The sequence below is a fragment of the Hyla sarda genome, chromosome 1 (genome assembly GCF_029499605.1).
Source record: "Hyla sarda isolate aHylSar1 chromosome 1, aHylSar1.hap1, whole genome shotgun sequence".
In the NCBI taxonomy this organism is placed as follows: Eukaryota; Metazoa; Chordata; class Amphibia; order Anura; family Hylidae; genus Hyla; species Hyla sarda.
Genome location: NC_079189.1, coordinates 189991361 through 190016216, shown reverse-complemented (window position 1 = coordinate 190016216; position 24856 = coordinate 189991361). Strand labels below are relative to the sequence as shown.

At 42.4% G+C, this 24856-nt stretch overlaps 1 protein-coding gene across 4 annotated transcripts in view; it reads left to right on the top strand.

Moving 5' to 3' along the window:
- Window positions 1-24856, top strand: part of TET2 (tet methylcytosine dioxygenase 2) — a 144203-nt gene that overhangs the window by 101672 nt on the left and 17675 nt on the right. For all 4 annotated transcript variants that reach the window (XM_056566182.1, XM_056566174.1, XM_056566192.1 and 1 more), the window contains 5 exons: window positions 13529-16556; window positions 17319-17409; window positions 21428-21521; window positions 22863-23071; window positions 23185-23335. In XM_056566182.1, the coding sequence (XP_056422157.1) occupies window positions 13529-16556; window positions 17319-17409; window positions 21428-21521; window positions 22863-23071; window positions 23185-23335 (3573 nt within the window). The remainder of the gene's footprint in view (window positions 1-13528; window positions 16557-17318; window positions 17410-21427; window positions 21522-22862; window positions 23072-23184; window positions 23336-24856) is intronic.

Here is a 24856-nt window from a genome sequence, read left to right as displayed (position 1 = left end):
TTTTAGTGTGTATTAGCCTTGATAGCAATTATTACAATTACTAGATCGTCATAAATGTAAATCGCAGGATAGCTGTATCTGGGGTATTTATTGTCATAATAAAAATATACAGCTGTGTTCACACTGGTTTATAGGTTTTCAGAAACTGTCATGGGCACTGTCAGATTCAAAAACTTTTGATATGTTGTACATCTTGGCAAAACATTAACCTTTCTAATATACTTCATAAGAAAATGTTATTTCCTTTTTTATAGAAATCACGGCTTATAAAATCATGGCTTTGTCCAAGCTGAAGCACAGGCATGAACAAAGTCCAGTAAGTGAAGGTGGTCTAGCACTGTCTGATAGGACAGGAGAGAGAACAGAGGAGTCCTATCAGACAGGAGAGAGTACAGAGGAGTACTATCAGACAGGAGAGAGCACAGAGGAGTGCTATCAGACAGGAGAGAGCACAGAGGAGTCCTATCAGACCGGAGAGAGCACAGAGGAGTCCTATCAGACAGAAGAGAGCACACAGGAGTGCTATCAGACAGGAGAGAGCAGAGAAGAGTCCTATCAGACAGGATAGAGTACAGAGGAATACTATCAGACAGTAGAGAGCACAGAGGAGTGCTATCAGACAGGAGAGAGTACAGAGGAGTACTATCAGACAGGAGAGAGCACAGAGGAGTGCTATCAGACAGGAGAGAGCACAGAGGAGTCCTATCAGACAGGAGAGAGCACAGAGGAGTGCTATCAGATGGGAGAAAGCACAGAAGAGTCCTATCAGACAGGAGAGAGCACAGAGGAGTGCTATCAGACAGGAGAGAGCACAGATGAGTGCTATCAGACAGGAGAGAGCACAGAGGAGAACTATTGGACAGGAGAGAGCACAGAGGAGTACTATCAGACAGGAGAGAGCACAGAGGAGTCCTATCAGATAGGAGAGAGCACAGAGGAGTCCTATCAGACAGGAGAGAGCAAAGAGTAGTACTATCAGACAGGAGAGAGCATATAAGACTCCTAACAAACAGGAGAGAGCACAGAGGAGTACTATCAGATAGGAGAGAGCACAGAGGAGTACTATCAGACAGGAGAGAGCACAGAGGAGTGCTATCAGACAAGAGAGAGTACATAGGAGTGCTATTAGACAGGAAAGATCACAGAGGAATCCTATCAGACAAGAGAGAACACAGAGGAGTTCGGTCAGACAGGAGAGAGCACAGAGGAGGGCTATCAGACAGGAGAGAGCACAGAGGAGTACTATCAGATAGGATAGAGCCTAGAGGAGTGCTATCAGACAGGAGAGAGCACAGAGGAGTCCTATCAGACAGGAGAGAGCACAGAGGAGTGTAGCCCACCCTCACTAAATGAACTTCCATGTCTGTGCTTCAGCTTGGACAAAGCCATGATTTTATAAGCCGTGATTTCTATAAAAAGGAAATAACATTTTCTCATGAAGTATATTAGAAAGGTTAATGTTTTGCCAAGATGTACAACATATTAAAAGTTTTTTTAATCTGACAGTGCCCATTTAAGTATGTTTGATTGCTCTAGAAAACATTAACAAAAAAATTTGAAAGATATATACATTACAACCAATCTGTTGTGTTATTCAATTTTTAAAGGTCCTATAATTAAAGGGGTGCACTGGTGCCAGATTTGTGATGTAAATCTATTTAAACAACATTTAACCTTCCAGTACTTATTAGCTGCTCCAAATGAATGTGTGAAATTGTTTCCAATCTGACCACAGTGCTCTCTGCTGCCACCACTGTCCGTGTCAGGAACTGTCCAAAGCAGGAGCAAATCTCCATAGCAAACCTCTCCTGCTCTGGACAGTTCCTGATACAGATAGAGGTGGCAGCAGAGAGCACTGTGGTCTGGCTGGAAAGAACTACACAACTTCCTCTGTAGTATACAGCTAGGGATGAGCGAATCAAATCTGCGGAATCTGAATTCATTACGAATTTCAGGAAAAATTTGATTCCCTACGAATGCGAATATCGCTGGGATTCGATTGCACAAATCGCTTCATTAAACTCCATTTAGTGCAGTCCAGGCTCCACATGTGAGGACATGGGGCCAGGAACTCTGGGAAGGCAGAAAGGCAGGTAGGTGGGATGACCCTGAATCACATGCAGCATGCAGCCTATCAGCAGCTAGCCAGTGATGTCACAGCCCTACATAATCGGCAGCCATCTTGTGGCCAGTCACATCAGCGTTCTATTGCAGAGAGAGAGGGACAGAGAGCAGTGTGTTGCACAGAAAAAAAAATTACAGCAGCGATTCATTAAGTGTAACCTGTGCGTACATCTAAGGGATGTACCATTTTGTTCCTGTTAAAGTCTCAAGGGCCTAGTTGCTGTGAAAGGCCAGCCAAAAGTACACAACTGCTGGTGTTGTAGACAAATACTGTTTTAAGCGTACTGGAGCACATTGTCCTCCCCTCAAAAGTGCATACCACATACATACATCTACGTGTTGTAACATTTTGTTCCTGTTAAAGTCTTAAGGGCCTAGATACTGTGAAAGGCCAGCCAATGGTACACAATGTGGATAAGAAGATCACCGATGGCACCACCTTATAGTATAGGGTCAGAAGTATGACATGTGAGCCTGTAGCAATATAGTAGTCATCCGGACCAATGATACTGAGTCAAATACGGAGGTGCTAGGACGTATACAAAAAGATGTAGAAGTAATAAATCCGTAAGAAGAAACAAAGAAAGCCTCCGCACTCACTGCTGGTAGACTCTAAGATCCTCCACGGGACTCAACCGGGGACGCCGGGTAGCAGAAGCTGTGCGCTCAGAGGTGAACGACCGGTGGTTTTCACGCAGTAAAGCGCTTCTTCCGGCCGAAAACCACCAGTTTTTTTCAGTTTTTGCGCTTTCATTTTTTCCTCGTTACCTTTAAAAAATCATAACTCTATCAATTTTGCACCTAAAAATCTATATCATGGCTTATTTTTTGCAGCACCAATTCTACTTTGTAATGACATCAGTCATGTTACCCAAAGATCTACGACGAAACCGAAAAAAAATCATTGTGCAACAAAATTGAAGAAAAAACACCATTTTGTAACTTGGGGGCTTCTGTTTCTACGCAGTACATTTTTTGGTAAAAATTGCACCTTATCTTTATTGTGTAGGTCCATACGATTAAAATGATACCCTACATATATAGGTTTGATTTTGTCGTACTTGTGGAAAAAATCATAACTATATGCAGGAAAATGTATACGTTTAAAAATTGTCTTCTTCTGACCCCTATAACTTTTTTATTTTTCCGCGTACGGGGCAGTGTGTGGGCTAATTTTCTGCACTGTGAGCCTAAGTTTTTAGCGGTACCATTTTTGTATTGATCAGACTTTTTGATCGCTTTTTATTCAATTTTTCATGATATAAAAAGTGACCAAAAATACACTATTTTGGACTTTAATTAACTATATATTTTTTATACTTCGGACATTTCCCCATGTGACGATACTACATATATTTATTTTTATTTTCACAGTTTTTTTTTTTTTAAAGGGAATAGGGGGTGATTCAAACTTTTATTAGGGAAGGGGTTAAATGATCTTTATTCATTTTTTTTCCACTTTTATTTTTGCACTGTTATAGCTCCCATAGGGAGCTATAACACTGTACACACTGATCTTTTACATTGATCAATAGTTTCTCATAAGAAACCATTGATCAATGATTCTGCCGCTTGACTGCTCATGCCTGGATCTCAGACACTGAGCAGTCATACGGCAATCGGACAACAGGAGGCAGGTAAGGGAACCCTTCTGCTGTCCTACAGCTGTTCGGGATGCCATGATTTCACCGCAGCGATCCCAAACAGCTCCTTGAGCTAACCGACATTGGTTTACTTTCACTTTAGACGCGGTGTTCAACTTTGAATGCCGCGTCTAAAAGGTTAATAGCACGCGGCACCACGATCAGTGCCGTGCGCTATTAGCAACGGGTCCCGGCCATTGTTAGAGGTGTGGCCCCGCGTTATAGAAAGGGAAAGGACCCATGACCGGTACGTCCTTGGTCCTTAAGAGGTTAATGAGAGCTGGTGTGTAACTGGCTACAATAGACAACTCCTCCAGCTTTCACTTCTACTAGTTTTGTTGTAATCAGTTGAAATCAAACACAATTTTTTTTTAATCTATATGGCAGTTGTACAAAAAGTTGAGGTCTACATGAAAAAAGAAATGAAAGATTGGTCAATTTGTGTTGTCTGCGTCCTTCATTTGTTTCCAAAACTAGGAAAAAATTTTTACCTTTCGTCACATTAAAGGATACTGTGTCAATAATCTTAGTAACATAGAAAAAGAAAAACCTGGCACCATACAATCAAATAATAGGATTAGAGCTAATCTTGAGGGCCATTACTTACACATTTTTTTTTACCTCACCTGAGAAGAATTTTAGAGCCAAATGAAGTTTTGAATTACAAATGTTAACCAGTTCAGGTCCAGGGTACTTTGGGCCTTGATCATCAGCTCTGCCATTTTTAATATGTGTTAGTTTACCTGCTACAACTTTTTTTTGTACTATGGATGGCACTTTTTTTCTGACAAATGCAGTTTCTTTTCTGACATTTTTTTTTTTTAATACAACCTTTTTGTAAACTTCGGTTTTATTTTCACAATCTGTCCTTTAAAGGTCTAAAAAGTTCATTTGGGTACTTTTAATATTGTTACAAGCAACTGGGGTGCCCCTGGTATAGTCAGTGTTTGGTGGGTCTAGTTAGATGCCCCTTTGTACCTGAATCCCAGTGATCATGTGTCCACAGGGTGAGACCAGGACCACATAGCGTAAATCTATGGTGAGTTAATTGAAACCTTTCATATTTAAAATCAATAGAAAACACAGTAATCAATAATGTCCTAGAAGAAAAATGTTTCACTGAAGAAAGAAATTACTTTCTGGTTTCCAGTATTTCCATATGGTCTTCAATTACAGTATTATCAACTTATGAAAGTTTTAGATTTACAATAATAATCAGCCATAAAAATCAGAATGATCAGATCATTTGTTTTGACCCAGAATCCACTTTGACTAGGAATTTAGCAAAATTGGCTTTGTACACACCATATTTGATGTCATTCAAATGACATAGGCCATTCACTGAGCAGTGTTAGACCAATGCAGGGATCTTGGGAGTGCGCTCCCCTGCCTGACCACCTACTGTGTGCGACAAGTACACAGGCCATCTGTGAGCTGCTTGTCACATACAGGCCATCTGTGAGCCATTGTCACCCGGCCCTTTGCTGCTATGTAGAGGCCATGACATCAGCAATGCAACGATTAACTTCAACAGTGGAGTGGTGGTCGGTAACCTAGGCAATGAACAGTAAACAATGAAAATAGAGAAAGGGCATAACATAAAAAGTAAGCATACAAAGTTTGCTAAAACATGTATTTCCAAAATTGCTTACTTTTGTATTATCTACAGAATAAATGGCGATGAAGGAGATGGAAAAAAAACTTTAATATTGCAATACAAAGTCAGTGAAGGATAGAATGCTCATTTATAAAAGTCTCTTGGAACCCAATGAGAAATGTTTCCATGGCTTTTCTCTATAAAAATTGTACTGTGAGCCTCACCAAGAGACCAGCAGAGGCTCCAATAAATATTTCCCACAAACACGTGTAGTAGTTCAGATGGATTACAAGGGTTCAGCAGATGCTTAAGAAGATAGAACAGGAAAGACTTTACAGTCTTAAGTAACTGACAGAAATATTTATAAAGAAATAATATTGATAAGAGAAAATACAGAAACTTTCTAGTCTCATAATTCTTCAGAGTTTCTAATAGGTGCAGGCAACCAGTTTCCACATTAGACATATCAGACATTATAGTCATCCTTAGAGGCTAAGGATAGGTAAACATGCAAAAAAATTTAGGCCTATTTGCCTCATTAATGCTATCTTAAATTGGCCAAAATCCAAGCAGATTGGGTGAGATTCATCAAAACCTGTGTAAAGGAAGAGTGGTGTAGTTGCTCATAGCAATCAATCACATTCCTTCATTCCTTCTTGAAAGGATTTTTTTTTAAATGAAAGAAGCAATCTGATTGGTTGCTATGGCCAACTACACCACTCTTCCTTTACACAGGTTTTGATAAATCTTTCCCATTGTGTGGCTGGTTTATTGGAGAGACCAATAGGTCTTGAACAAATGAAATTTATCCCCAAAAGAGAGGACACACTCAGTATTGCATAAATCATGCCATCGATATGCTATACAAAAAACAAGATAATTCCACTAGTTTTTCTAACCCTTTTAGAACACAGTCATTTTGGCTGTGAGGACACAGACAGTTTTAATTTTTGAGTTTTCATTTTTCTCCTCACCTTTTTACATCCATAGACCCATGTGAGAGCTTGTTTTTTGCGTGATTACCATATTTTTTGCCATATAAGACGCTCCGGCATATAAGACGCACCTTATTTTAAAGGAGGAAAATCTAGAAAAAAAAAAGACTCTGAACCAAATACTGTAGTAAAATATTTTATATCAGTATAGTTCCCCCACAATAGTTGGCAGTATAGTTCCCCCACAATAGTTGGCAGTATAGTTCCCCCACAATGGTAGGCAGCTCCCCCCCCCCCCCCCGCACAATGGTTGGCAGTATAGTTCCCCCACAATAGTTGGCAGTATAGTTCCCCCACAATGGTAGGCAGCTCCCCCCCCCCCACACAATGGTTGGCAGTATAGTTCCCCCACAATGGTAGGCAGCTCCCCCCCACAATAGTTGGCAGTATAGTTCCCCCACAATGTTAGGCAGCTCCCCCCCCCACAATGGTTGGCAGTATAGTTCCCCCCACAATAGTTGGCAGTATAGTTCCCCCACAATAGTTGGCAGTATAGTTCCCCCACAATAGTTGGCAGTATAGTTCCCCCACAATGGTAGGCAGCTCCCCCCCCCCCACAGACATACAGCTTCCAGCCATATACAGTGTATGGCTGGAGGCTGTATGTCTGTGTGCTGCCCCCACAGTGTTCCGGTCACTGCTCCTCTGGCCCGGTGTCACAATCTACTGCTATAGCCTATGGAGTAGCAGTAGGTGCCGAGACCAGAGCACTGAAGATTACGCGCCGCCGGTCACTCACCAGGCCCCGGCCGGCGTGCGTCTTCCTCCGGTCCTCCTGCGCCTCTATGGTTGTACGCACGGGACGTCACTGAGGTCCCGTGCGTACAACCATAGAGAGGCGGAGGATCGCAGGAGGACCGGAGGAGGACGCGCATCGGCCGGGGAATGGTTAGTTACCCGCGGACATCCTTATGTCCCGAAAAGATTTTTCGGGACACAGGGATGTCCGGCATAGGAAAACCTATGATTATCTGCCCGGGCCGGCTCCTGTGTGCGGCTGCAGGCGGGGGTCGGCCAGAGCAGGTAAAAACTAATTAATGTATACTAAAAACCAGGGAGCCTCCAGCTGTTGTGAAACTACAACTACCAGCATGCCCGGACAGCCTTTGCCTGTCCGGGCAAGCTGGGAGTTGTAGTTTCTCATCAGCTGGAGGCAACCTGATTTTTAATATACAGTTATTCGTAATTCACCTGCCCGGCGCCCGAACTGTATGTTCCAGGCGTAGGGCAATAAACATAGCCGGTGTGAGGTGAAAAATTCACCGGCGGTAATGAGGCTGCTACGGGCGGGGAGCGGATAGTCAGCGCTGTACCGCACCGCCGCAGCCTCTGTACTTACCGCTGACTTCCCGCTCTCGCCCGCAGCAGCCTCGGGCATATATTCACCGTATAAGAAGCACCAACTTTCCCCCCTCCGTTAGTGAGGGGTCCTCCGTGCGGCGTTCTGAATGATCGGATCCCAGCAGCAGCGCTGCGGGCGATCCGATCATTCATTCAAATTGCGCACTGCCGCAGATGCCGGGATCTGTATTGATCCCGGCACCTGAGGGGTTAATGGCGTCGGCGTCGCGGGCGTCGGCCATTGCCGGCGGGTCCCTGGCTGCGATCAGCAGCCGGGATCAGCCGCGCATGACACGGACATCGCTCCGATGCCCGCGGTTATGCACAGGACGTAAATGTGCGTCCTGGTGCGGTGGTACTTAACGTACATTTACGTCCTGCGTCCTTAAGGGGTTACAGACTTGTTTTTTTGTTACATTTTTCAGTCCCCATGGCAATCTTTTGATTGCTATTACTGTTCAGTGCTATGCATAGGCACTGTATAGTTATTGTATAGCCTGTCAGACAGCAGACCATACAAAAGGATCCCCTGAGGCCACCATCCTTACTCATCAGACTCCCCACAACCGTGATGCAAGTGGTCAGATGAGTCTCACATAGCCCCACTAATGTTTAAGATGCCATGCTCATTTTTTATCACGGCATCTAAAGGGTTAATGGTAGGCACAAACCTGAACACTGATGTCCGCCATTAGCAGCGAGGTCCCGGCTTCATGTTTATAATGTAAATGTATGTCATGGTTGTTACGCCTAGCGCTCCGGGTCCCCGCTCCTCCCCGGAGCGCTCACGGCGTCTTTCTCCCTGCAGCTCCCCGGTCAGTCCCGCTGACCGGGAGCGCTGCTCTGTCATGGCCGTTGGGGATGCGATTCGCACAGCGGGACGCGCCCGCTCGCGAATCGCATCCCAGGTCACTTACCCGTTCCCGTCCCCTGCTGTCATGTGCTGGCGCGCGCGGCTCCGCTCTCTAGGGCGCGCGCGCGCCAGCTCCCTGAGACTTAAAGGGCCAGTGCACCAATGATTGGTGCCTGGCCCAATTAGCTTAATTGGCTTCCACCTGGTCCCTGACTATATCTATCCTCCTCCCATGCACTTCCTTGCCGGATCTTGTTGCCCTTGTGCCTAGTGAAAGCGTTTTGTGTGTTTAAAGCCTGTGTACCAGAACTTCTGCTATCTCCCCTGACTACGAACCTTGCCGCCTGCCCCCGACCTTCTGCTACGTCCGACTTTGCTTCTGCCTACTCCCTTGTACCTCGCCTATCTTCAGCAGCCAGAGAGGTGAGCCGTTGCTAGTGGATACGACCTGGTCACTACCGCCGCAGCAAGACCATCCCGCTTTGCGGCGGGCTCTGGTGAAAACCAGTAGTGTCTTAGAACCGGTCCACTAGCACGGTCCTCGCTATCCCTCTCTGGCACAGAGGATCCACCTCCTGCCAGCCGGCATCGTGACAGTAGATCCGGCCATGGATCCCGCTGATCTTCCTCTGCCAGTTGTCGCTGACCTCCCTACGCTGGTCGCCCAGCAAGCTCGTCAGATCGCCCAACAAGATCACCAGCTGTCGTACTTGACCACCATGACACAGCAACTCCAGTCACAACTACAGCAAGTACAGTCACAGCTACAGCAGCAACAACCATCTCCTCCGCCAGCTCCTGCACCCCTTCCGCAGCGAGTGGCCACTCCTAGCCTCCGCCTGTCCTTGCCGGACAAATTTAATGGGGACTCTAAGTTTTGCCGTGGCTTTCTTTCGCAATGTTCCCTGCACATGGAGATGATGTCGGACCAGTTTCCTACTGAAAGGTCTAAGGTGGCTTTCGTAGTCAGCCTTCTGTCTGGAAAAGCTCTGTCATGGGCCACACCGCTCTGGGACCGCAATGACCCCGTCACTGCCTCTATACACTCCTTCTTCTCGGAAATTCGAAGTGTCTTTGAGGAACCTGCCCGAGCCTCTTCTGCTGAGACTGCCCTGCTGAACCTGGTCCAGGGTAATTCCTCCGTTGGCGAGTACGCCATACAATTCCGTACTCTTGCCTCTGAACTATCCTGGAATAATGAGGCTCTCTGCGCGACCTTTAAAAAAGGCCTATCCAGCAACATTAAAGATGTTCTGGCCGCACGAGAGACTCCTGCTAACCTGCATGAACTCATTCATCTAGCCACTCGCATTGACATGCGTTTTTCTGAGAGGCATCAAGAGCTCCGCCAGGAAAAAGACTTAGATCTCTGGACACCTCTCCCACAGTCTCCACTGCAATCTGCGCCTAGGCCTCCCGCCGAGGAGGCCATGCAAGTGGATCGGTCTCGCCTGACCCTGGAAGAGAGGAATCGCCGTAAGGAAGAGAATCTTTGTCTGTACTGTGCCAGTACTGAACATTTTTTGGTGGATTGCCCAATCCGTCCTCCACGTCTGGGAAACGCACGCTCGCACCCAGCTCTCGTGGGTGTGGCGTCTCTTGATGCTAAGTCGGCTTCTCCACGTCTCACGGTGCCTGTTCGGATTTCTACTTCAGCCAGCTCTTCCCTCTCAGCCGTGGCCTGCCTGGACTCTGGAGCTTCTGGGAATTTTATTCGGGAGTCCTTAGTGAATAAATTCCGCATTCCGGTGACCCGTCTTGTCAAGCCACTCCACGTTTCCGCGGTCAACGGAGCCAGGTTGGATTGCACCGTGCGTTTCCGCACGGAGACCCTCCTAATGTGCATCGGACCTCATCACGAGGAAATTGTATTTTTGGTCCTTCCTAATTGCACTTCTGAAGTTCTCCTTGGACTACCCTGGCTTCAACACCATTCCCCAACCCTGGATTGGTCCACTGGGGAGATCAAGAGTTGGGGCCCCTCTTGTTCCAAGGACTGCCTTCAACCGGTTCCCAGTACTCCCTGCCGTGACCCTGTGGTTCCTCCTGTATCCGGTCCCCCTAAGGTCATTAAGGACTCTGCCTGCCACAGGAAATGCCTCTCCCCCCCTCCCAGTCCCATCAGGCAAGCCCCTGTGTCCCCGCATGGCCCTCGTCCTGGTGTCACACTGCCCCGTGCCAGGTCTCGCCCTCTGCCCTCTCTCCCCATTCCTACTCCTGCTGTTCTGCCTGCCGTTGAGGAATCCCTCCATCCTTTCCCGGTGTCCTCATCCCAGGGGAGGCAGTTACCGGATAAAGAGAAGGGGAGACCTAAGGGGGGGGGGTACTGTTACGCCTAGCGCTCCGGGTCCCCGCTCCTCCCCGGAGCGCTCACGGCGTCTTTCTCCCTGCAGCTCCCCGGTCAGTCCCGCTGACCGGGAGCGCTGCTCTGTCATGGCCGTTGGGGATGCGATTCGCACAGCGGGACGCGCCCGCTCGCGAATCGCATCCCAGGTCACTTACCCGTTCCCGTCCCCTGCTGTCATGTGCTGGCGCGCGCGGCTCCGCTCTCTAGGGCGCGCGCGCGCCAGCTCCCTGAGACTTAAAGGGCCAGTGCACCAATGATTGGTGCCTGGCCCAATTAGCTTAATTGGCTTCCACCTGGTCCCTGACTATATCTATCCTCCTCCCATGCACTTCCTTGCCGGATCTTGTTGCCCTTGTGCCTAGTGAAAGCGTTTTGTGTGTTTAAAGCCTGTGTACCAGAACTTCTGCTATCTCCCCTGACTACGAACCTTGCCGCCTGCCCCCGACCTTCTGCTACGTCCGACTTTGCTTCTGCCTACTCCCTTGTACCTCGCCTATCTTCAGCAGCCAGAGAGGTGAGCCGTTGCTAGTGGATACGACCTGGTCACTACCGCCGCAGCAAGACCATCCCGCTTTGCGGCGGGCTCTGGTGAAAACCAGTAGTGTCTTAGAACCGGTCCACTAGCACGGTCCTCGCTATCCCTCTCTGGCACAGAGGATCCACCTCCTGCCAGCCGGCATCGTGACAATGGTGTGCTAAGTCTCAGGGCACCATGACATACATTTACGTCATGGGTCCCCTAGAGTTTAAGCACCAATGCTAAAAAAAAGGGGATTAAAAAGGTACATTAGGCCTTTATTCCCCACTACTTCCTTATTCCTTCACTTCCATTTTTGTTATCTCAGCTCATATGCTAGAACCCATAAGGTTTGCCTACCTTTACCATCCAATTGCCTAATATAACAGGATTGAAAACTGGCTCTATCACACATACCACTGCTGTGTTCACAAATGATCTATTAATTCTAATAACTAATATGTCCCAAGTTACTCATTCTTTTCTATACCTTTACCACATTTTCTAATCAGAAGTCATGAATAACCTCTCACCTTAGAAATGATTTAGTCACTTAGCAGCTGTAAATTACCTAGAAATTCAAATTTTGGCCAAACCAAAGATTCTATACTCCATGAATCTATCCTTCTTAGTAACAAGGGTCAGGAAACAACTAGAGAACCTTCAAGAGCCCTTTATCTCTAGGGTGGGCAGGAAGAATATTCTTTAAACTTGTAACCTCCTTAAGCTCTTCTACATGTTACAGATTGCCCAAACCACCTTCCTACATGTTTTTTTTTTTTTTTTTTTTTTAAACATTCATTCACATTCTAAATTTGTTGATAAATTGTTGATTTCTGTGGCATGGAATGGCATGTTTATTCTTTAATTTTAGAATTTATTGATGTGCTTCAATCTTTTTTCCAATAAAATAGAGTTAACAAAAAAAGATTTCTAGAAGTTTAAGTTTAAAGGGATATTTTAATCAAAGAAAACAATGTTATATTGCCAGCTCATAAAATGAAATGCAAGTTGGATCCAGCAGATTCAGTTACAAAAATTACAAAACAGACACAACACTGACATGTTTCCAGAGCCTAGGCACCCTTAGTCATGGCTGAGGGTGACAAAGGGTGCCTAGACACCAGAAACAGGTTGGTGTTGCGGCTGCCTTAAATTTTTTAAATGTCTGTACAAGTATAATAAAAGAAGTTCTTTTTTTTTTTTACCCCATCTGCTGGATCGAACTTGCATCTCATTTTATGAAAAGTGGTGTGCCCAGGATCGAGGATACAGGATCCATGCAATTGCTAATGATAACTTTCTTTTACTATATTGCCAGCTCCATTCAAGAAAATCTATGAGAAAGCAATGGCATATTCTGAAGATACACCATCACTTTCTAGAATAACCATTTGTTATCATAATTAAAATAAGAAAGAATAAAGTTACACAGAGATATTTACATAGTTTGTTTTTAGCAACATTTGAAACAATATTGGACTTTACCATGCACTACTGAATAAGTGTATCACACATATGTCATATAAAATCGGCATATCATACATTAGCATAATCTTGTTTGAGTTATTCTATGCAGTAAACATAGTAGACATAGTAAAACAATAGTGATTAATTAAAATACTGTAAAACAGCCTCCCTTGGTTGTGTACTGCATGAGGGCTACACTGTAGACATTGAACCATGCCCCTGATTTGTGCCTGTAATCAATTCACAATCTGTTCTATAAGCAGTATATCTATTCTATATGTCTATAAAAACATGTGCTTTTGTAGACTAGAGAGGCAATGTGAAAAAAACGTCAGTCTATTGCCATGTGTACCTTAATGTATCAGCTACAAATGGTGACCACAACCATTTTATTACACAACCATGCCAGCCAGTATTACAATGAACATTAGGACATTGCAAAGGCAGACGAATATTCAAGCATAAAAATATCCTCCCATTATGTACAATATACATGTACACTTTAAAATGCAACCTTTTAAAAATTGAACATGTAAATACTTCAATGGAATAAATATGATATATACATTCTTCAATTATGTTATATATTTAGTATAGGGTCACATTTTTTAACTTATTTTTTCTCTTTTATTTTCTTCTAGAAGTGTTTGCAGGGCAGCCTTGTGGATGGCCCCGGGGCAGGCCCGATGGAAGAGGAAAGAAGCCACCATGATGAGGGCAGTAGATTGAGTCAGTTCCTAATACATCCATCACATGCTTGCCAAAACAATCCAGCAAAGCTACAAAATGGGAGCCTGCCAACCGAAACAGACCAACCCCAAGTCAATGGAGACAGCTGTTCACAGACAAAAAACATCTATGGCATCACACACATGAAGGGAAACCAGGACTGCTCTGACCTCATATATGAAAACAGAGTATATCCAAATTTACACAATGGTGCAATAAAGCGCACCCTTAGTGAACCTTTACTGTCAGAGTGTCTTCAGCAGAAAAAAGTCAGAACAGTTGGTGAGGTGAATGGAGACAATGATGGTGAAAATAATGGACAACATGTCCAAACTGGTGTTTCTGAGTCATGTAGCAAAGACAAAGCTGTGAGAACGGAAGAGGATGAAAATCCACATGTTGAGGTTCCAAATAAGCAGAACAAAGACCTTAATTCTCTTAACAATGACAGTGTATTATGTCAGAAAGATGAGACATTTTCATTGTCTAATGGTGCTACTGTTTCTGCCTCTTCCTTGAAGTTGCAACATAATGAATTATTAGAGAAAACATGTTCTGAATATTACCCTGAAAAGGTTTCCCTTGCAGTGCAGAATAACACACCTCACACAGTTGCCATTAACACTCTAAATGATGCTAGCAATGATGCGTCTCCCCAGACAAATCATTCACCACATACCTCAGGGCAGATTACTTCCCAACTATCCTTGAACGTGGTGCTGTCTCAAGGGCCAGGTGCTATGGTTGTTGAGGCCCTCAATGGTGACAAGTGCAGCGAGCCAGCTGTGAAACCAGGAAGCTATTCACTTCACATACCAGAACAGAAACCACTTCCACAAGAGGCACCCAACTATAATCCCCAGAATATAAATGAAGCAAACTGTGATACACGTGAGACTGGGCGAGCAATGTGCTCAGAACAAGTTGGTGTTTCCCCAAATCCATCGTACCATGGTCTCAATAACAAATCTAATGACAGTTTTTCTGAAGCTTTCAATAAAGATCATTTTACGCTGATGCAGTTGAATAAGTTACTGTATGGCCAGGAAACTGACAGCTATAGAACCACCCAAAACCTATGTAGTGATAATTTTTTAAACTCACAAAATAATAAATCATGTCAGTCATTTGATCCAGGAACCATTTCTCAGCCAGCTTTTTTGGAGTCTCAGAACAGCAAGACATTACCCAATGCTGGACTACCATCTTTACACTGTTCAGCAGGATCAGATCCACCCCAAGAATGTAATGGGCAGGCAAATTGTGCAGTTGACAACTACCCAGAAAAGCTAAAAGAGCAAAGTTCACACATAGTGAAAGATCATTGCAATGGGATGGAAAGAGATCCTATGAATGTGATGGAGCAAAGAAGACCCTTTTCTAAGTCAAACTTCAGAGATTTTCCACGGACTCACTATCTGAAACAGGACCCTTCAAAGTCATCAGAGGATTTGTTAAGATTACTTATGCTTTCTCAGTCAGAAAGTCAAAAGAAGCTTAAGCAATATACAAGAAAACAGGGTAACATGAATCGGGGACAGGCTGGTCAGGAGTTAGATGGAGCCATATCACCACCTCAACCTCATGGGCAGCAGTTGAATTTCCAAAAGCACTTATCCCAAGGAGCGGGCACAGATACACAACTGCAATCCTATGAACAGAAAAATAGTGCTAACCTTTTTCAACAGCCTCGTTCCGAGCAGCAAAGTGAGTTTGGCCTAAATTTAAAACGGCACTTAAACCTACAAACATCTGAGGGTGAGCAGTTTCCACATCTGTCATTACACCAACAGGTTATGCATTCAAAGCAAGCTGAGAATTCACAATTTCATCCAAACCCACATTTTCAGCCAAGGCAAAATCAAGAATACAACATGGTCAAAGAGCAAATACCACACTTTCATCCTCAGTCACTCTATAGCAACACATCACACAGGGCAAGTCCACAGAATCACTTAAAACTGGAGGAAAACTCACAAGCAGTCAGTCAGTACCAGAATATGCATCAGTACCATCTCTCTGCTCAAAATGTTGAGGGCCAACTGAGACATAGTTCAAACAACACAAATTTACATTTCAGTCAAAGCCAGACTAATTCACATAGAAAGGATCCATATATGGAAGAAAATATGGAGGGGAGTAAAAAGCATGTACAAGTTAAAGCAGAGTCTATTGAGCAGTACTATCAAAATAGCAGACCCCAACAGCAAGACCAACATGGTTACCAAGAGCAGAAACTCAGCGGCAATCTTCCCATGTTGAACCCCAACCACATGGCACAGAACCAGGACAGGTCGACCCCACAAAATACAGTAAACCAAAATAGATACTTACCACACAGCAGTTCTGCCGCTCAGCCTTTGCAAGATCAAACGGGATATCATCCTCAGTTTGCAAATCAGATGAATTGTATTCCAAAGCATGCTGCTCTAAGACATCATTTACTTCAGCGCAGGGAGCAAAGCAAACATGAAAGTTCCTCTCCACGCAGATCTGTCAAAGTGGAGAACAGCTCACAGTCTGTCTGCATGCGGACACCCAATGAAAGCAGAACAGGAAAAAAAACAATCAAATCAGAGATTCAGCATTTTGGCCCAGATATCCTAAAACAAAGGAGTATTCTTGAAACAATGGAACAACAATTGAAACAGTATCCTAGCAAATCATTGTTTCATCATCATGTGTCTACCATTAAATCGCCCAAGCACATGAAGGTGGAGTCTTCAGGCCCTGTTACAATTCTAACTACACACACTAACACTTCAACACTAGACCAACAGATTGTCCATCCACAAGAAAAGACCCCAACGAAAAGAACAGCCGGATCTGCTCTGAGTAGTTTTTTAGAATCTCCTTCCAAACTTCTAAGCAACCCTATCAAAAACCTGTTGGATACGCCTGTGAAAACTCAATATGATTTTCCATCATGTAGCTGTGTAGGTAAGTGATATATTATGCTCCTAAACAAAAACCTATTTATAGACATCAATACAAAAACCTATTTGTAGATAGCAATACATTTTCCATTAACCAATTATCTGCTAGCAATACAATTATGACTATTAGTTCTTCTTCTCAACACTAGACACATTAATGGGCTATATTTGCCTTATAATAAAGTGTTTTGATTCATACTAAATGCACTTTTTTAACAAATTATAGTTAGAACTCCTCCCCTTAGAAGTAGGAGGGTTCTCAAAATAAAGCGAGGAAACTATGGGTAATTCAAATTCCCCACTGTAGCCATCTAAAACTTAACAAAAACAGCTTGTGAATGCAAAAACACTCTTGTACAACTCTGCTATTGATTGCTTTGCCTTTACAATTTTATTACCAGCAGTATGGCAATGTTCACACTGTCATTTAGAGCCTCTGTTGGCAGTCCGGTTACATTTGTCAGACAAAATGGCTCAGTATGCAGCACTATTTTGGTCTTCAAAACATAAACCATGTTGAAACTATATTATATAGCAATGGAGACTGTGAAGTACTATTAGGATCCATTGCATGTTGGATCTAGCACAGAGTCATAGATTTTATTATGAATAGAAGCCACAATGCATACATGAACAGAAACCAGGGAATATCACCCTTTACACATATATTGATTTTTATGTACCAGTTTCTTTATCATTTGCTCAATGATACTACAAGTTTCACACAAACAAAATGTACTTTTTAAAAATCCTTTCCTCTGAACAGATCAAATTATAGAAAAAGATGAAGGACCTTATTATACACATCTTGGTGCTGGACCGAATGTGGCAGCTATTAGAGAGATCATGGAAGAAAGGTAATATCTTTATCTTAAAATCTTAAAAGCTCTTAAAATTTTTCACTGGAATGTCAATTTTGCTATAAACAATTAATTTTTAATGTTTAATTTATATTTAAAAATTATGTTTAAATCCTTAGTTAATGGGCCTCATTTACTAAGAGTGTTGGGTTTTTACTAGTGGGAAATGTTTCATTTTGCAGGATTTGAAATGTTGTAGGATTCCTCTCTATTTACTATTGGGAAAAGTCAGGAACATTTCCTGACCAGCTTTTTCTAGGTGGAAATTTCCAGCCATTTATCCATAGGATTTTCTGTGAATTCAATAGTAAATAGGTTGGGTTGTGCAACTACACCCCTTTTTGGACTGACCATGCCCCTTTGTGATAAACCACGCCCCTTTTTGGCTTTTCACAGTACATTGTCGAGTTTGTCGGATTTTCCTGGCGCATACTGTTACAGACTGGCACAGACATTTCGTAGACACTGTGAACCAAAATAACCCAACAAAAACTGGTCGGTTTAAGCTTAGTAAATGAGGCCCAATATCTTCATCTTAAAACACTAGTGACCGTCCAGACACGTTTTATGTCACATATGCGGTCACTGCATATGGAGCAGGCTCACAAGCTGAGCCCACTCCATATTTGGCAAATGTCAGCTATTTCTTCCCTTAACTTTTCAGACCAGACTTTAGTCCGATCCCGACAGCTTAACCCTATAGATCACAGGATCAATAGCGATCATGGCATCTGTCCAGCGCCAGTCAAGTCTCTGACCCACAGCCCTGCAATGCAATTTCAGGTGTGGAGCAGTTGCTCTGTCAGCCAAAGGCTTTCCGAAGGCCTCTGTGTCTGCCATTCTGCCATTTAGGCTCTGCTCTTACAGCCTGACCAAGTAATAACAGATCACACAGATCATTGTAATACATTTGTATTGCATTCATGTGTGTAAGCAAAATAATGATTACTTGTGAAAATCCCATAAGGGGACTAAAAATGTGTAACAAAAATTATCTTTAAATATATAAAAAAAAATAATCTCCAACAAATTAAATTCTCCCTCTTTTTCCATTTGTCAAAAAAAAAAAAAAAAAAATCTAAATAAACCTGTTTGGTATCGCCCCATGAGGAAAAGCCCAAACTACTAAAATATAACGTTATTGACCCTGCACAGACTATGAAAAAAAAGTAAAAGAATAAAAGAAACGATGGCAGACTTTCATATTTTTGGTCACATCACATATCACGTTAATAGAAGGTGATCAAAACATCACACCTAAGGTACCAAAAAAAACTACAAATTGTGGTGCCAAAATGAGCCTTTACACAGCTCTGTAGGGGCCAGAAAAGGTCAAGTTAACGTAATATTAAACTAATCATACTGACCTGAATATTCAAGATAACATGTTAGTTTTCACAAGTATAGGTCGGTAATCAGCCATCTTAGCAGCACGGACCGGAACGGACCATGTTCCCACAGCAAGTATCCAAACAGAGAAGAAAGGTCCAGCGTCCAGAAAAGGAAGGTCCAGGACATGACAGATGCACTTATGTGACGCGTTTCGGTTGTGTTCTGCGACCTTAGTCACAAACACATCACATTTGTGCATCTGTCATGTCCTGTGAAGTTTAATAAAAGACATTTTTTGCATCTGAAACATGTTAGTTTTATCACATGGTGAACGACATACAACCTCCCCTCACCCATCAAATTTAAAAAGTTAAATTTTTGTTTAAATTTCCCCCCACATACTGTTTTTCCGTATATTTTACTGAAGGACTAGGGAATTCATGTTAAAGGGGTACTCCACCCCTAGATATCTTATCCCCTATCGAAGGATAGGGGATAAAATGTCAGATCGCCGCGGTCCCGCTGCTGGCGAGTTCGCTCTGCACGTAATGACGGGCAATACAGGGGCCGGAGCATCGTTACGTCATGGCTCCACCCCTCCTGACATCACGGCCCGCCCTTTCAATACAGGTCTATGGGAGGGGGCGTGGCAGTCGCCACGCCCCCTACCATAGACTTGCATTAAGGAGACGAGTCGTGATGTCACGAGGGGCGGAGCCATGATGTCACGCTGCTCCATCCCCTGTATCGCCCGTCATTACGCACAGAGCGAAATCGCTCTGTGCTGTAATGATAGCGGGGTGCCGCAGCGGCGATCCCGGGGGTCCCCAGCAGCGGGACTGCGGCGATCTGACATCTTATCCCCTATCCTTTAGATAGGGGATGAGATGTCTAGGGGCAGAGTACCCCTTTAAGTTGGCACCATCCACTATGGATTTATAACACTGAGTGCTAGATAGTTGAGATAAATTATGAAGCAGTGATATACCACAGGGTTACATTTATAAACTGTTATATCCTCTCCTGTTAAAAAAAGATTTTTTTTCATTAAATGCTGACTGCTATGGTTGATGATGGCTATGGCTGAAAAAATTAATCATCATCTATAAAAAACAAAGAACTATGCAGGTACCTGTGAGTAACCTAGGGCCCTTTTAGATAGGCCAACACAAACACCAATCTTGGTGATAATAAATTGTCTGATCAGGTCATATGAACGATTACCAGATCCATCATGAGGCCATTGTTATATGATTACTTGTGATGTGCAATAACAATTATTTTATTAGTTGCACAAAATATCCAATCAGGGGACACATGGGCATTTATGCTTGGCCAATTATTGGAAATAAGGAATGCTTATTTTGTCAAAAATTAACCCATTATGATAGTCCTTATGTATCATCCTTAAAGGGGTACTCCAGTGGAAAACGTTTTCTTTTTTAATCAACTGGTGCCAGAAAGTTAAACAGATTTGTAAATTACTCCTATTAAAAAATCTTAATCCTTCCAGGACTTATTAGCTGCTGAATACTACAGAGGAAATTATTTTTGGAACACAGAGCTCTCTGCTGACATCATGACCACAGTGCTCTCTCTGCTGACACCTCTGTCCATTTTAAGAACTGTCCTGAGTAGGAGAAAATCCCCATAGAAAACATATGCTGCTCTGGAAAGTTCCTAAAATGGAAAGAGATGTCAGCAGAGAGCACTGTGGTCATTATGTCAGAAAAGAGCACTGTGTTCCAAAAAGAAAAGAATTTCCTCTGTAGTATTCAGCAGCTAATAAGTACCCAAAGGATTAAGATTTTTTAATAGAAGTAAATTACAAATCTGTTTAACTTTCTGGCACCAGTTGATTTAAAAAAAAGTTTTCCACCGGAGTACCCCTTTAAAACATGGGTAGAGTTCAGTTAAAAAATTAGGTAAATATATATATATATATATATATATATATATATATATATATATATAAACTAAACGGGATGAGTATTTAACTCAGGGCGAGTTCACCACTCCTGGTGTGACGGAGCTTTGTGGCCCTTGAAAGCTCCTTCACACCAGGAGTGGTGAACTCGCCCTGAGTTAAATACTCATCCCGTTTAGTTGGTCTAAGTCCCCTAATCTCAGCCGAGCCAGATCACCCTGCTATGTACTGACGAGGGGCAAGAACCCCGAAACAGCTGTCTGCAGATGGGTCCCTCTTTCCTTCTGGAGAGAGTTCTGGTTTAGCATTAATCCCGATTAGCTTTTTATATTCCGTAACTGGAGCTAAGCTGATACCAGGGAACATCGCCTGAGAAGGTGATGTAATGAGCTGATTTGCATATTCCCCTATATATATCTGTTCAGTTTCCAGTATTTTAGTTGGCAAACATATTACTGTAAACTGCTCTATTCTTGCTGGTAAGCATACCAGAGAAACGTTCAAAAAATTAGAACACTCAACCAGAGAACTTATGCACAAAGAGAAAAAAAAGTTCAGATCAGATTTAAATGGGTGGTGATCTTTATCTTAATTGCATTATTTTCTTTGAAATACATGACATTGGGTGTATTGGTCATCAGCTACCTTCAAAATAGTGTACTGAATTTATAATACACTTTATACTATATTAAAAAAAAAATAATCTTTTATACCAAATGTGTGAGTACTTGCCCTAATGGGAGGTTTCATTTCCAGGTTTGGGGAGAAGGGCAATGCCATCAGGATTGAAAGAGTTGTATATACAGGAAAAGAAGGGAAGAGCTCTCAGGGATGTCCAATAGCAAAATGGGTAAGTGATGTGTGTAATGAAACACATCTCATAATATATTAAGTGAGTGAAATATATATATACAAAAAGAAGATCACTACAGCACTCCAGAGTTGGGAGATAAAGTGGGTAGCATTTATTCCATCAAAAACAAAAGGCAAGTTTCAGCTGCTACAAGGCAGCCATTCTCGATGAGAATGGCTGCCTTGTAGCAGCTGAAATGTTGCCTTTTGTTTTTATTGGAATAAACGCTACCCACTTTATATCACAACTCCGGAGTGCTGTAGTGATCTTCTTTTTGTATCCTGAACTGGAGCCCTGAGACCTAGGTGCTCCGCACCGATTTGCACCCAACCTCATTTGCTCAGTAGGTGTGCTGCTACCTTCTTTTTTCTATGAAATACATATATACATATGAACATTTTATCAGTCAATGGATATTAGAATGGATCCTCTACTTTTGACAGTCTAAGAATGCACCATATTTAACAAAGTGGTTCATGCTGCTTGATAAATCTGGCACATTTTAGACACTCATGTCTAACTTCTCTATTGGTTGGCCTAGTTTATAGTAGAATTATGTTGATAATAAAAGATTTTATTTTTGCCTTTATACTGTGTCTTATAGTCCACTTAAAGTATTGTTGCTCCAAGTACCAGACCAATGAAATGGATATATGATCTTCTAAATGAGAGGTGCAATTTGAGAGTCCTTAGGCACCAACTTGACAGGATCCTCCCAAATTTTGCTCTGCAGGAGCACCTTATATACAGTAACTGTTGGCCAAATGTTTGTTTGGCTGATAGCTACTACTGCAGAGAATTGTTCTCAGTGGGGACAGAAGTATATACCGCCAGTAGATTCCTTTAATGGTGGCTTATCTCCTGTGAGAACAAGCCTGGGAATGTTGAAATCCAACCTGCTTCTGATCCTTTTTTCATCTGATATCTGCTGCTGGCGAAAAAAAGTTGGAAGGACAAAATTGTCAGGTTTGTCCAATGTTTATCTAATTAATATGGGCACCAAATAACAGGTCTTACACCATCCTGTCCTATACGCTGTATAACAAAGTGGATGACGTTTACAGGTATTATGGTAAGTGATATGTTATTCAGTTTGTAGCTCAATATCCTGACCATGCTCCATATGATAGTCATTACTAGTGTAGTAAATTTGCTCCAATGACTCATGTTTAGTTGTACTGCTATATTTATAGCCGTGTGTAATGCTACTATTAGGTGACACTATTAAATGTATATGCACTGCTGTGCTAACAAATAAAACATAGTAAAACTAAACCTACAGTTATTTTGTATCTTGCTACTCTTGGAGTCATATAAAGCGTGGTGATTTTCTAACAGGTCATTCGACGAGGTGGACTTGAGGAGAAAATGCTGTGTTTGGTGCGGGAAAGAGCAGGTCACTCCTGCGATACTGCTGTGATAGTGATATTGATCCTGGTTTGGGAAGGCATATCAACATCCTTAGCAGACAATATGTACTCAGAGCTCACTGAGACTCTACGGAAGTATGGAACCTTGACAAACAGGCGTTGCGCCCTCAATGAAGAGTAAGTTACAGTAGATGGGACAGGACTATAGAAGGAAACCAACTTACAGAAGTAGAGTCAATGAATTTGGTCATCTTAAATGACTGTTAAAAGAAATGTTTTATATTATTCAGGCGTACCTGTGCATGCCAGGGGCTGGACCCCGATACCTGTGGTGCCTCATTTTCTTTTGGGTGCTCTTGGAGTATGTACTACAATGGGTGCAAGTTTGCTAGAAGTAAAATTCCCAGGAAATTCAAACTTCTTTGTGATGACCCAAGAGAGGTAAGTGTCTCATTTTTTAACAAATGTATATTAAAAGGAACATATCAGAGAGGCTTGGTGGTAAAGAAATACTCTAGGAGCTTATACTTTGTCACTATTATAGTAGATGCTGATCTGTATCTTGCAGTGATTAAACACTTGTCACATTACACAACAGTATATTTATAGTTTACACACTGTCATGTAAAAAGAAAAGGCCCTTGAAACCTGTGCACAGTTAACCATCGACTTTCTTGACCATCATGTGGCATACTTATGTGGTTTACACTTGTAATATAATCTCATTGGAATGGAAATAACTACATGCACAGTGCGCATAGAATTTTATTTTTACCATAGTCTTGTATAATTATTCAAGTGATTTATTAGGTATAGGCAAGGTCATTGCAAAGTTACCAGTCGCAAAAGCCCCTATGCCCCAAAAGAAGATACCAGCATTATGAATGGCATATGGTTAATAGGGAGACCTGTTAAAAATTCTACATTGGGGCTGGGGAGACTCAGACAGATATCTCGAAATATTATACTATATTTACTAGGACATAGTATTTTTGACCAGTGAATCCATTAGAAAACTAGAAAGCTACTTCATGATATTTTATATAGCAGAAGTAGTACCGTAAAAATATATTACTGTGCTGCTGAACAGAAAACTGTATGTGCCATCTATTAAAAATGACATTTTCACAATCACAATGCATTAGGCATTTTCTGGATATTGTGTATCTATCTGTTTGCAATTACGGGCAGTATGGCTTAGAATGAGCAATCTACTCTGACGACATGTCAGGTTGGTTGTTAGTGTTAAACTGTGCCATCTAAACAGCAGGTGCCATTTCACTCTATTTATGGGCTTGTTCAGCATATTTAGGCTTTTGATGACAATTAAAGCTGCTAGCTCCTTGCGGCTGGTAAACTGCACACTGGTAGATTTATAGTGTTGGTGTATCATCTTGTTATGTCTATGCGCTATAGTCAGACACTATCACAGTGACAGACTCCAACAGGAGTGACTTAGTATTTCCGTACTGCTAACTGGTTTAATGTAAGTGACTTATTTTTTGGGTAAGAAAGATTCTTATTATGACTCCTCTCCCGTTTCACAAACAGGCACTTCCTCTTTTTACAAGCAGATATTACATTTGCTCAATTTTCTTTAGACTTTCAAAAGCAAATTTAAAATTAGAAATAGCTCTTCTATAGCAATGACCAGTTTTATAAAAGACAATGAAAAATGTCTCAAGCTGTAATGCTTACAAGGCATATGTCATCCATAAATTGCATTAACAAACGGGAATTGCACCCACTACATGAACAATATTCACCACTTTAACTCTCAATCTCTCATTTCCTTGGAAGCACAACATTTTTTTATTCTAGATTGTTAAAATGAAAAAGTAGGATTTACACTGAAACTGGACTGAAGTTTCACAGTTTGTAGCTTATAAAATTTAGATGGTTATTTAACAGGTTGTATTACTTGCTACAGCTATCCTATCTAAAAAAAAAAAAAACAGGAGT